The 14,589-nt window shown below is 37.7% G+C and overlaps 1 protein-coding gene across 1 annotated transcript in view; it reads left to right on the top strand.

Annotated features, from left to right (window-relative positions):
- Positions 1–430: 430 nt before the first annotated feature.
- The window catches only part of TNS3 (tensin 3), a 356,556-nt gene continuing 342,397 nt past the window's right edge, over positions 431–14,589 (top strand). Inside the window, exon 1 of the mRNA XM_056520279.1 lies at positions 431–615. Coding sequence (XP_056376254.1) covers positions 523–615 — 93 coding nt within the window. The 5' untranslated portion in view covers positions 431–522. The remainder of the gene's footprint in view (positions 616–14,589) is intronic.

The following is a 14,589-nucleotide window of genomic DNA, read 5'->3' as shown; positions in this document are numbered from 1 at the left end:
TATGTCGGGGCCATCGCATGTTGGGGGGGTTACTGTATAATATACTAAATACAAAGAATATTTTATTGCAGCGAATCATTAGTAAGAAACATTTTTTATTAAAATGTATGTGAGTTTATAAACCAATGCTTTACTTTTCTTGGTTTTGGTGAATGTTGATGTATATGACCAGTCCTCCAAGGTGCAGTAAGAATAAGCTTCTTGCAGCAGGGATGGGGCTCTCTCTTGCACACACTCTCTGGATGCATATTCAGAAATGTGTTGGAAACGCATGTTGACATCTGAAATGCCAAGTTAGGTCTCCTGGGTGAGGGAGCCAGCCAATCCCTGTGCTGGAAGGATTAGAAGGCTGGTGGGTGTGGAGGAGAAGGGGTGTGAGTTGACATCACTTTTTAGCTTGCATTAGGTGAATACATCTCCAGTACTGGGACTCAGAATGGAGAGCAGTATTTCACTGCAAGTTGGATTGTGCAGCTTTGTGTAAACTCTGTATATTGCTATTCTAGTGTTTCTTGGGAAAACATGAGAGGAGTCTATTTTTCCTGCTGTCGTAAGAAGAATAACAAAAAACAAGCCGAGTGTGATCTACCTCTGCTGGAACAGACTCTGCAAAAGGTAAGGCAAACCACTTTCTTTATTGTAGTGAAGCAATGCATGCCTGGGGAGGCTGCAGTATTGTGTATAGTGTGCTCACTTATGTCAGGTACTGATTTATGCACTTTCTGGCTCATGCTGCAAAACAAGAGAGATACAAACTGGCATTTTAGGCATGAGAACTTGTGGTTTTGCCTGCAAATCTTATCATGTGCTGGGGTACACACAGAGAGTCAATAATAAAACTCTACCAAGAAGGGTAGAACTAGCAAAATAGAACAAAGTAACTGAGGTATCCAAGTATATTTCTGGAGAAAAACTTTTTATATTGTAATTCAACAGTTAATTTGAGTTTTGGATGTTATGACTTAATTAGGGCGATGATATAGAATCTGTAAATGTTTTGTTGAGAACATTCATTCATGACTTTTCTGGTAGTATGAATGTTTTATATAAAATATTCTGTATATAACTTGCATAATAGATAATGGCTGTGTGTTGTCTGTGCGGTTACTTTCCAGAACTTAATTGAGAATTGCTTGAAAAACTTTTCTGTTGTACATGGTTAATGGGAATTGCACAGACTAGATGAACATAACAAAAGAATAACACAGGTGAATATTACAGTATGGACTTTTCCCTTCATAATGTACTACAGACAGCATTTTACTAGAACTAGACTACAGAGGGTCATGAATTAATCTGTAGTCTGCTGACAGATAACAAGAAAGCCCTGTGTTGCCTGCTGAAAGATGACAAGGAATTTGACATTTTCTCAGTGACCCTGCTGTTTTCCAGTTTGTCACATTTTAGCATATTGCTATTTAAGCAATTGCCTAGTAGATTCTTGACAGTGCTTCACTGGAAGATCATTAAACGTGTAAACAACTGGGTTCATTTAGGATGTAAATTATCATTAGCATATGTTAGATTGATATGTTTGTTTTTAGAAAGTTAGTATGCGCATTAAGCCTCTATTCTCGGTCTGCCCTTTTACCCTGTGATCCTTTAATAACACATTTTTCAGTAATTGAGCTGTTTTAACTTTAGCATTGCATAGTTTTTTTTAGAGCCTACATGTTATGTGTTATTTCGGTCTTAACAAAAAAAAAAAAAAAAAAAAAAAGGAAAAAATTTAATTTCCAAATATCATATAACATGGGATCAGGTAGGCACTGACTTCTCAAATAGGTATAAAAACAAAGTAATACAGTTATGTAACACTATAATCACTGGAGGAGCCGGATACATAGACAGTGAACGATAATGACCTGATCAGAAATTTAATATACTGTGTAGCTAGGTTTATATAAGGCGTTTTACCTTTTATGTACTTATTTGTATAAAAAGCGATGTAACTGCATACTTAATATATACCCTGCGATGTCTATAGATACTGTACAGTCTACATTTGGATACTTATTGTTATAGTCTTATATCCATGGTAGACTGTGTGAAGTATAAGGACACTTTCAGATAATTGCATGAAAACCTTGTGATGATCTAGGTTGAGTAGAACCACAGGGGTCTAACACTGTAGCAGTTTTAGAGATATCGTAGTCTTCTTTGGCAGCTGTTTTCTAGATATATTGCATAATATGTGGTCAGTATTCTCCTACTTCAAAAGCTGTATAATATTGTTGTGTTATAAGATTTATTACCATAAAGGGGACCATAAAATGGGGCATTTAGAATAACTGCAGAAAACCGCATCCTATTTTCTTTTTCAAGTTACGTCCTTTAGGGGTTACTTACTGGGTGTACCAACTTTAAGTTAGGAGTCAGAATCAGACACCACCGATGTGTTTCACGAACAAGCACTGCATTCCAGATTTCTATATTTAATGTACAATTGCCAGAGAAACTTCTAGAGCTCACATATAAAACAATAATATTAATTCATCATTTTACTTTATGAATAATAGGCTCTTGTTATGAAAGACTTTCTGCTAAATCTGTTGGAAACTGAAAACTAAAATAGCATAGTGGTAGTATTCTGTATATCCACAAAGTATAGGAAGAGTGACTGTGCTTGACCAAGACACTTCACTGTAGTGGTCCATGATATTGTGCTTGGATTTCTTTACTGATCAGTCCTTCATTATTTAAAAATAGCTATGTTAATCCATCATTGGTTCTGAACCTCACTATAGGTTGGCTGTTCTGATAATGGTCTCAATGAGTGAAATAGTTCATCTGGTCCTGATGAAAAATCTGTAAGAAGGCCCCCAGCTACCATGTGCTAAATGTAATACTGGTCAATTTATATGTGGTAAAGAGCACTTTAGGCTCCTTCAAACACCAGGCCAAAGGTGCAGTTGCTACATCTCCACCCCCTAAAGCTATCTCACAGGCCATTTGCTTCAGGCTACTAAATACCATTTAATGTATCAATTACAATGTAAAGAAGTCATCAGAGGTAGTTTAGGTCTTCCTTCCTCATGGCCCAAATTTTTGAATGTGGCCACCGATAAATGTACTGGCTTAAGCTAGCATTTCAGTGTATACTCTGTACACACATTGGAAGGAAACCCTGGACTTTGTGAATGTTGGACCAGATATCAAAATATAACTATAACTATTCAAACTGTTTGAAAAATGAGCATTTATGTAAGTTGTTTTGGTGAATTTGGGATAGATTTAACCAGTCTTGACTGTCCAAATAGAAAGCTTGGCAAGAATGCATCCAACAAGTACTTGGACATGTTGTTTATTACTAAAGCTAGACACATGAGATGCTAACAAGGCTTGCTAAAGGGTAAGAACTGTGTTTTATGTGGCATCATTCAGGAATTTCCAGGCTAAAATATATTCCAGATTTTTCAATGTCTGTACATTGTAAATTATTTTAAGCAACATTTTACTTCCTTATCATCTGAGAGAAAGCGTCTTTAAGCTCACTTCATTCTTCTTAAAAATGTTTTTTTTTAAATAATGATTAAGCTATAATCGACATTACATAATATTTGCCAGAAACTTACTTAACAAACTATCCGATTAAAACATTAAATGAAATTTGCAGCTGGCATCTCAGAGGTGCAGCCAGGACTCGGTGTGCCTCTAAAATAGAACAAAGCTTTATTCCAGCATATTACATTCATGTCAGCTCTCCAGCCACATTAGAGTGCACAGAGCAGCATTTTGTCTGTTTATGTCTACTAAGGTTTCAGCAAGGATCATTTAGGACTTTAATTCAAAACAAGTCTTTGGCAGCTCCTCTCCAGGGGATTCTCACTGGTTCAATGTGATGCCAATTAAGGCTGTAAAGAGAAGACACAATGGCTGGATTCCTTTAGAGAAGACTCTGTTCTGATATCAAATGGGTTACTTTTAAGGTATAGGCTTTCAAGATAAACAATCTAGGTGCTTAAGAGCAAATGAAGTGAGTCAATGTTTTAAGAAAGTACATTTTCTTTATTGTGTTTTTATTGATAAATATATCTCATCAAAACATTTCCTCTTATTTTTTTCATCAATGCGTTGTCAAAAAATATAATAATAATAATGATTGCATAATGTATCATAATTGTATTTCTGGTCAACTTTCCAAGTGCAGTTTTTAACATCTTTTTATGTAAGTATAGTCCTAAATAGCAGAGTAAAAAGTAGCAGCAACTGATTAATATCAGTGTGGGGGGTTTCAGAAACAGCATTCTGGGGGCACAAAAACCCACTGCAGTTTTTAAGACCAATGCCGAAGTCTAACCAGCAAGCATAAGTATAAGTCCTTCCTTTATATTTATTACTCTTTTTCCTCCACTTTTGGCTTTGGCTTAAAAAAAATTGAAGAATTGTACAGGGTGGGCCATATATATGGATACACCTTAATAAAATGGGAATGGTTGGTGATATTAACTTCCTGTTTGTGGCACATTAGTATATGTGAGGGGGGGAAACATTTCAAGATGGGTGGTGACCATGGCGGCCATTTTGAAGTTGGACATTTTGAATCCAACTTTAGTTTTTTCAATAGGAAGAGGGTCTTGTGACACATCAAACTTATTGGGAATTTCACAAGAAAAACAATGATGTGCTTGGTTTTAACGTAACTTTATTCTTTCATGAGTTATTTACAAGTTTTTGACCACTTATCAAATGTGTTCAATGTGCTGCCCATTGTGTTGGATTGTCAATGCAACCCTCTTCTCCCACTCTTCACACACTGATAGCAACATGGCAGGAGACATGCTAGCACTGACACTAGCTGACACTAACCCACATTGGATAGATCCCTTCAAGACTGTTTACTAAAAAATTGATGGTATGGTGTGGTATATGGGGTACAAAGATAGTGGGGCCATTCTTCATCAATGGAAACCTCAAGGCCACTGGATATGCGAAATTGCTACATGATGATGTGTTTTCCTCTTTATGCACTGAAGCTGGCACGTTCCCTGAGTTTTTCCAGCAAGATGGTGCACCACCACATTATGGGTGTCAGGTCCGAGCATTCCTAGATGAACAGTTTCCTGGAAAGTGGATTGGTCGTCGTGGGCCAGTTGAATGTCCCCCAAGGTCTCCTGATCTGACCCCCTTAGACTTTTATCTTTGGGGTCATCTGAAGGCAATTGTCTATGCTGTGAAGATACGAGATGTGCAGCACCTGAAACTACGGATACTGGAAGCCTGTGCTAGCATTTCTCCTGCGGTGTTGCTATCAGTGTGTGAAGAGTGGGAGAAGAGGGTTGCATTGACAATCCAACACAATGGGCAGCACATTGAACACATTTTATAAGTGGTCAGAAACTTGTAAATAACTCATGAAAGAATAAAGTTACGTTAAAATAAAGCACATCATTGTTTTTCTTGTGAAATTCCCAATAAGTTTGATGTGTCACAAGACCCTCTTCCTATTGAAAAAACAAAAGTTGGATTCAAAATGTCCAACTTCAAAATGGCCCCCATGGTCACCACCCATCTTGAAAAGTTTCCCCCCTCACATATACTAATGTGCCACAAACAGGAAGTTAATATCACCAACCATTCCCATTTTATTAAGGTGTATCCATATGAATGGCCCACGCTGTATATCAAACATTCTGTATGTGGCCACATCAATATTATGGCCTCTTTTGCATGTCAATTGAGTATTTGTCAAGGCAAAGAGTGGGTCCAAAACATAGAAGAAACAAAACAATACAAGGCGCTCCCTTGTATGAATCCTTCCCAAGAGCATAAATTCAGGCAAAAGTTAATGACAGACTCACCTATACAAGTTGTGCACATTTTGGTACAAATAAAAAAAAAAGCATGATATACACCAGGCTGCTGCTTCCTCCTCGAACGCTACAAGTTAAATGCAAAAATAGAAAATCCCAAACACAACCTCCTAGAGGATCCCAGGGCACTTCCAATAAAAATGCTCAACTGGACTAACGTGTTTCTATTTTTGCAAAAGATAGAAGGAGCATAGAAAGTTTTTCCTTTTTGTAGGTTCCACTACTAGTTTGACTTGCAAATACACTGACCCAAATACTGCCATGTAAAAGTGGCATTGGTCACATTTCTCATTTCTGAGCACATACTGACTGTTACTTCTGTTTTGTATAGACACCAGTTCCTTTAATGGTATATTCTACTCCAGACAGCCAGTGGAACTTCTCTAAAAGGGTTAAATAAAAAGATATATTTTCTTTGCCTCCAGTGCTTGCATTGAACTTTACAGTTAAGAGTTTCATATACTGGAGGTGTTGTCTGTCTTCTGCATTAGGAGATAAAAGACAGGCGCTCCATAGAGTAGTAACGTTGAGATCCCGTAGTAAGATAACTATATAAATAAATTGCTCACCCTGGGTGGTTGTGCAACTTCATACACAACAATGATGTAAGCATAGGATAGTAATAGGTCGACTGCTGCCCTCCGGTAGATATATAGCAATATCAAGAAAAGGCTTCAAAGGAACCCGGTTCCACGGTGCTGAACGACCACAACAGGTGAACCATTCTGGTCAAATAAATTCCTTTTACCATTCACCTGTTGTGGTCCTTCAGCGCCGTGGACCCGGGTTCCTTTGAAGCCTTTTCTTGATTCTGCATTAGGAAACTTGAAAAAATATCTTTGTTGATTTACCAGAACTAGGGGACAGACAGAAGGGAATATGGCTGTGAAACCAGACAACATATAGGTTCATTTGGGGAAGCCCTACTATGGAGTTGTTGGCAGTCCATGGGCTGGCTGCTCTATAGGCTGCCATATGACACTTCATTACAGCATTAAGCATTATTAGTTTAACTACTAATATTCCCCTTTTTATTTCTCTGTAACGACAATGTTATGCTTTTTATTCTTATTCTGCATGTTATTCAATGAGGAAAAAAAGACCACAACTACCATCTTCACCTTCTTATGATCTCTATAATTGTACACCGCATTGAGTTCTTTCACACAGCTAAGGATTATGGAGAAATGGAGGAACAAAGAACTATGTGGTGCATTCAGCTGCAGAACTGAGAGCTTTTGTAACAGGTGGTGAAGCTTTTAGGGGAGATAATTCTTTTGTGTGCATGTTGTTACTATCTATATTGTTTCATTTTTCCCAGAGGCTGAGATTATTTCCTTTTAACAGTCCCTGCAAAGTGTGATGCTACCATACTCCTCACATGGAGATGTATTTGTCCTTCTGTCTCATTGACATAATGCAGAGGCTATTTGAATTAATCCAATACTTTCTCCAAGATTATAAAGACACCATTTTGTAAACGAAGAAGCATCTCTACCCAAATTATATTGATATGTTTAGATGAAGATACAATCTTTACTATCTACTGTATGTGCATAACCTTACATTTATCAGTGTTTAACTTCATCTGCCACTTCCCGGCCCAAACCTACAACCTATCCAGATCCACATTTAACAGTGCACAGTCCGCTATTGTGTTTACCACTTTAAAGAGCTTAGTAACATCTGCAAAGATTGATACTGTACTATACAATCCCTCTACAAGGTCATTAATAAATATATTGAAAAAAAGAACCCAAAACTGACCCCTGTGGTACCCCACTATTAACAGTCACCCAATCCGAGTATGTACCATTATTAACCACCCTCTGTTTCCTATCACTGAGCCAGTTACTTACCCACCTTTTATGTAGCACAGTATAAAATGCTTTAGAGATATCAAGATATACAAGACCCAGCAAATTGTCCAGTACTGAGCTCACTCCCTCATTAAGACAATTTCCCTACATTAATGGGTAACACTGCAGTCTTGCCGCACTAGAGTTTTTAATCTAACAAATCTGCATGCAGTGTGTATGCTCTTCATGTATTTGCATAGGTTTCTCTGGGTACTCTGTTTTCCCCTACACTCTATAAACATGCTGACAGGGCAGATTGCTTTCTAGTCAATTGGCTCTAGTGACTACCTGATATAGGCAATGTTAAACTGTTATTTAGTGAGCAGGGACATATACCAATCAGCCATAACAACCAGCTGTCTAAAATTGTGTAGGTTCCCTACATGTCACTAAAACAGCTCTGACCCATTAAGGCATAAACTCCACAATACCTCTGAAGGTGTTTTGGTATATCTGACACTAAGTAGTTAGCAGAAGATTCTTTAAGTAAGCCTCCTGGTGGGGCCTCCATGGATTGGACTTGTTTTTCTAGCACATGCCAAAGATGCTTGATCGGATTGAGATCAGGAGGAATTTGGAGGCCAAGTTAACACCCTAAACTCTTTGCCATGTTCCTAAAACCGTTGCTGAACAATATTTGCAGGTTGACAGCTCACATTATCCTGCTATACAACACCCCTGCCATTATGGACTTCTAACTGCTTTGAGATCTGTAGAAAAAGAGAAAAAGATTAACCATAACCTCAAGGCTCTTATCATATGAATTGATACATGATGGATGAAAGATAAAACATGCTTCAAATTTATGATGAATTTTTATAAAATGTATTAAACACATATAATTAAAAATAATGTTAATAATAATGTTAATAATCCTCCTTTCACGGGGCCCTTGTGAGGAGGTAATGATAAAACAGATTATATAATCACACCACTGTGAAAAATACAAAAAATAAGGACCTTTCAACAGTCCGGCATTTGATAGTTCAGAACAATAATAGTTTACCACAGTCTGTGCATTAGATGGAATAAATTGGTATGTCCAAGTCCATATGATGGAAATATATTAACAGATAGATGTATATTTACCAGCCAGTAGATTAAATAACTAAATAAATAAAATTCCAAAGAAACTGGTGCCGGGAAGCACCCATCCAAGCCGGGGTCTGCGTGTGCTGAATACAGGCGCGGCTGCTCTGCCTGCCACAGACCTGGTGTATGCCACTGTTGTGACGGAGAGTGCAGCTTGCAGATTCCCGGTGGCTGGAACTCGTGGAGTTTCCTTACGTCTGATGTCAATGGTAGGAATGATGGGCTGGCTGGTTAGAGACTGCAGCAGTTGAATGAAGTTGTGGATACCGGACTTTTTGTTTATTCAGGTGGACTTTTCGGATCACAGTGCAGCATTAAAAAATATTCTAGATGCGTTTCAGGGTACTTAAATGTATCAACGACCCTTTCCTCAGTAACTACGGGTGTTTGCCGGCGCCAGTTTCTTTGGAAGTTATTTAATCTACAAAACATCTGGCTGGTAAATATACATCTATCTCTTAATATATTTCCATCATATGGACTTGGACATACCAATTTATTCCATCTAATGCACGGACTGTGGTAAACTATTATTGTTCTGAACTATCAAATGCCGGACTATTGAAAGGTCCTTATTTTTTGTATTTTTCACAATGGTGTGATTATATAATCTGTTTTATCCTTACCTCCTCACAAGGGCCCCGTGAAAGGATGATTATTAACATTATTATTAATATTATAATTAATTATATGTGTTTAATAAATTTTATAAGAATTCATCATACATTTGAAGCATGTTTTATCTTTCATCGCACTTGTATCAATTCATTTCATAGTAGCCTTGAGGTTATGGTTAATCTTTTTCTCTTTTTCTACAAATTCAATTTACACCTAAGGTGTGGGTGTTTAACCATTATATACCTCGGCTAATTAAGTTGTGAGCTGTTCCACACTTTTTTCCGTATTCTGTTTTGAGATATGGACTTTGATGTGGAGAACTCCCAAGTCACTTTCCTCAGGGTAGTCTCCTGTAAAAAGTGCTTAATTTTTTTTTAAAATGCAGTATAAGAGAATGGAGCATACAGTAGGAATGTCTTACAAGCCGCGATCTGGAAGTTCCCAGGAACCTTTGGCTCAGGCACTGAGTATTGGGGGAGGGGTATTAAACAGATAAACTACCACAGATGGGTGTGGATGTAGCATAGCAGAGTATAATTGTTAAATGGACACTGTCAGATACAAAAACATTTTATATGTTGTACATCTTGGCAAAACATTAACCTTTCTAATATACTTTATTGATTTCCTTTTTATAAAAATTCATGGCTTATAAAATCATGGCTTTGTCCAAGCTGAAGCACAGGCATGGACAAAGTCCAGTAAGTGAGGGTGGGCTAGCACTCCTGTCTGATAGTACTCCTCTGTGCTCTCTCCTGTCTGATAGTACTCCTCTGTGCTCTCTCCTGTCTGATAGCACTCCTCTGTGCTCTCTCCTGTCTGATAGCACTCCTCTGTGCTCCTTCCTGTCTGTTAGCCCTCCTCCGTGCTCTCTTCTGTCTCATAGGACTCTTCTGTGCTCTCTCTTGTCTGATAGTACTCCTCTGTGCTCTATCCTGCCTGATAGTACTCCTCTGTGCTCTCTCCTGCCTGATAGTACTCCTCTGTGCTCTCTCCTGTCTGATATTACTCCGCTGTGCATTCTCCTGTCTGATAGTACTTCTCTGTGCTCTCTCCTGTCGGATAGTACTCCTCTGTGCTCTCTCCTGTCTGATAGCACTCCTCTGTGCTCTCCTGTCTGATAGTACTCCTTTGTGCTCTCTCCTGTCTGATAGTACTCCTCTGTGCTCTCTGCTGTCTGATAGTACTCCTCTGTGCTCTCTCCTTTCTGATAGTACTCCTCTGTGTTCTATCCTGCCTGATATTACTCCTCTGTGCTCTCTCCTGCCTGAGAGTACTCCTCTGTGCTCTCTCCTGTCTGATATTACTCCTCTGTGCATTCTCCTGTCTGATATTACTCCTCTGTGCATTCTCCTGTCTGATAGTACTCCTCTGTGCTCTCTCCTGTCTGATAGCACTCCTCTGTGCTCTTTCCTGTCTGATAGCCATCCTCTGTGCTCTCTTCTGTCTGATAGGACTCTTCTGTGCTCTCTCCTGTCTGATAGTATTCCTCTGTGCTCTCTCCTGTCTGATAGTACTCCTCTGTGCTCTCTCCTGTCTGATAGTACTCCTCTGTGCTCTCTCCTGCCTGATAGTACTCCTCTGTGCTCTCTCCTGTATGATAGTACTCCTCTGTGCTCTCTCTTGTCCTATCAGACAAGAGAGAACACAGAGCAGTGTGCGCCCACCCTCACTTACAGGACTTTGTCCATGCCTGTGCTTCAGCTTGGACACAGCCATGATTTTATAAGCCATGATTTTTTATAAAAAGGAAATCAATAAAGTATATTAGAAAGGTTAATATTTTGCCAAGATGTACAACATATAAAATGTTTTTGTATCTGACAGTGCCCATTTAACCCTTTCTATAAAAAGGAAATACAATTTTCTTATGAAGTATATTAGAAAGGTTAATGTTTTGCCAAGATGGACAACATATAAAAAGTTTTGAATCTGACCATTTAAGAGTATTAATTTGAAGGGATCCTACCTCCAATAGGTGGCACCAGAGAGCAAGTTTTTTTTCCTCCTGGCGGATAACTATTTTGCATTTCATTTTTACATAGAAGCAATTCATGAATATTTTCTTGTTATGCTTACAATAGAGCATTCATTTCTGATTACTGACCAATGAATATTCTTTTGTACTTAAAACATAACTACAATATTAACAAGAAGAAAAGAGCAATAACAGCAGTTAACTATATAGCCACAATGATAGCCCATTATGAGAAGATATATAGATGTAGTTGGTCCCATATAAGGATTGTATTTTCATAGATGGGAATTTTGTTTTCTCCCAGGGCAAATCTGGCTATTCACTGCACTAAATAACCCCCTGACATTCTTGCAGTGATGCCCCTGATCTATAAAAAGAACAGAGGATCAAGGGACAATTGTGACTCAGTCTAACTTGCATATACACTCATAGTTGGAATCATCAGGTTTTTGAACTTAGATCATGCAGATTGCACATAAAATGTGTCACACATGGTATAAAGAGAGAATGGTGGAGAAGGAGTTTTATGGAAAATATGGATTTTCAATGGCTAAATAGACATCTCACCTTGCTGAACCTTACGTAATGAGGTCTTATAATTGTCACTATTCAGTTACATTAAAAAGCCTAGTATGCAAACCAAACTAGCTAAGGTCTTATGTGCAGAGCATACTGATCTTTTTCTGACCTCTTTAACATTCAGTGAAGCAGAAAGGATTTCATGCAGAACATAAAAAAGCACATCAACCTCTATGAGCGGCCAGAGGACCATAAACAAGTGCATCTGGCCAAGATTATAGAATATGCAGGTTGTACAATAAGTTTAATGGTGCAATAACATGTGTCTTCTGTATGAGTTTCCACATATCCCCATGTATGTTCATTTCCTAACTCTATTAGTGCTTTATTATGTTGTCTTCAGCACAAGGATCAGCATACAGTATGAGTAGTCACTATATAAAGTTTATTTGTTATTTCATTCCGAAAAATGGGGAATAGTTAAGTATCATCCAAGTATACATTATTCATGATGTCAAAATCATGTGTGATCATGCATTTCTGTGCTAGTTAATGACAATTCAGAGGTGAACTACAATATTCTCTTCTGAACTGGACTCATTCCAAGAAACATTCCACTACGTATAAATCTTAAAAACTGATGCCATGTTTTTTTTTGGATGTCACATGAATGGAATATTCTTGCCTAGAAGAATTGCTAAGAATGTCATTAGGAAAGAAAGGAAATGAAATAACAGCAATTTTAATTTTGCCACATTAAGTTCGGAAATAATCATAGAAAAAATGATGTTTCTTTCCTAAAAACTATTTTACTGGCATTTAGTGGTTGAGGTTTTTTGTGATTTTTTTTTTCTTGTTGCCCATATGTCTCAGACTTCAAGCTATCTTCTTTGAATATTTATTCTGTAGGTCCATACAATTAAATGACATTAGATTTTTGGCATTTTAGACGCTGCAATCAACTTTGAGCACCTTGATCGGTGATGCCCGGCATTAGCCATGGGTCCCAGCTTCTGATAGAGTGGGTACATGGTGTAAATCTATGCACTGCGTCCTCTAGTGGCTAAATTTCAGGGCTACTTGAGGTGATGTAAAAAAATATAAGAAAGGAAGATGTTATTGTCTGTCAATGGCCAAGGGGACAGCAATATTTTACTTACTCCTATAGATCTCTACTCTACCTGCTGTTGCTGTACCTCACTTGAAACATAAGGTTGTCATCGTTATCATATAAGTTATCAAATATTTCAATAATATTATAGATAAGAAAACTCCTTTAGGAAGCTACTTAGTTTTTTCCTCCATTTTTGGTAAGTATTTCCTTTTCCAAAGCTTCTTTGTTGCATGCAGCATGTATTGGCTATAAAATACAGCAGTCACCCACATGCAATATCTGTTAAGCCTCTCAGATGCTGCAGTCAAAAGCTATTGACCGCAGCATCTAAAGGATTAGACAGAGAAAGGGGGCTTCAGGCATCTGATTCGCCTCTTGCAACTTGATCAACTGGTGCTAATGGGTTGCTATGGCAGCCAGGGTTTAGTAAAGGATATGTTATCAAAGCAGGGTGTAATGGAGAGTGGTAAAAGCACAATAGTGGAAGAAGTAATCCATATATTATATGGTACTTTAAATGGTTGCATTATAAATCATGAACAGATGGTTCCTAGAAGACGGGGATAAAAATTAAAAAAAAAAAAAATTGGCTGTGTCAATAACCTATTCTCGCTGTATGATGTCTTGTTATGTTTTAGGCGGGAATAAGCTAACACGAAATGATGTACATTTACAGATAGAGAGAAATGGCTGCAGCAGGACAACAGAGGCACGGGGGAAGAAGCAGGAAGTCAGTATATTTTTATTTTTTTTCATAACGGCCAGAATGGGAATGTTGCTTAAAACCACAGAGCTATCTTCTGACATCACGAGCACAGTGCTCTCTGCTGACATATCTGTCCATTTTAAGAACTGTCCAGAGCATCATATGTTTTCTATGGGGATTATCTTCTTCTCTAGACAGTTCTTAAAAATTAAAAAAGGGTAATGGGGATTAATTGGGACAGAAATTATTTTTTTTTCCCTTTTAACGTCCCTTTAAAGTCTATACCTATCGCACAGAATGTAAAAACGAAATACCAAAATAAATAAAGTGGATTAAATACATTGGGAAGAAAAATGGAAACTATTTCACTTCATCCAGGCTTGTATTTTTTTGTTTTATGTGCCAGCAAAGATTCTTTGGCTTTTTATTCATAAAATGTGAAAAGTTTGATCAATGAAAAGCACAAGGTAAAAAAGACAATATATTTTACAGCAGTTGTTATGCCAGGATTGTTTCATTACCATTAAGCAACTTGGCCAGTAAACCTTTCAATGATTTTTTATGAACGACTGCCAATTCTGGAAAAACAGACTTATACAGATTTAGCACACTGTGGCTCCTCACGCATCTCCTTATATGGAGATCATGAAACCACAATATAAGAAGGAAGAGATCTTAGTGACATTCTTATTTAAACAGTGCGCACAGTACGAGACAGTACAGCTAGTCATTGTTAAGGATGAGAGGTGAAATATTTAGTTCTTCCTCTAAAAGACTCTTTAAAAGATGCTAAAGCTAATAATGCAAGTTGGAAGACGTTTTACAACAAATAAATTCTGAAAACGTATAGAAATTATTAGTATACGTTGCAAATAGATATTAGAGAGCCA

The sequence above is a fragment of the Hyla sarda genome, chromosome 5, assembly GCF_029499605.1.
Source record: "Hyla sarda isolate aHylSar1 chromosome 5, aHylSar1.hap1, whole genome shotgun sequence".
NCBI lineage: Eukaryota > Metazoa > Chordata > Amphibia > Anura > Hylidae > Hyla > Hyla sarda.
Note: the sequence above shows the minus strand (reverse complement) of the source record. Positions and strands in the feature narration are given on the sequence as shown.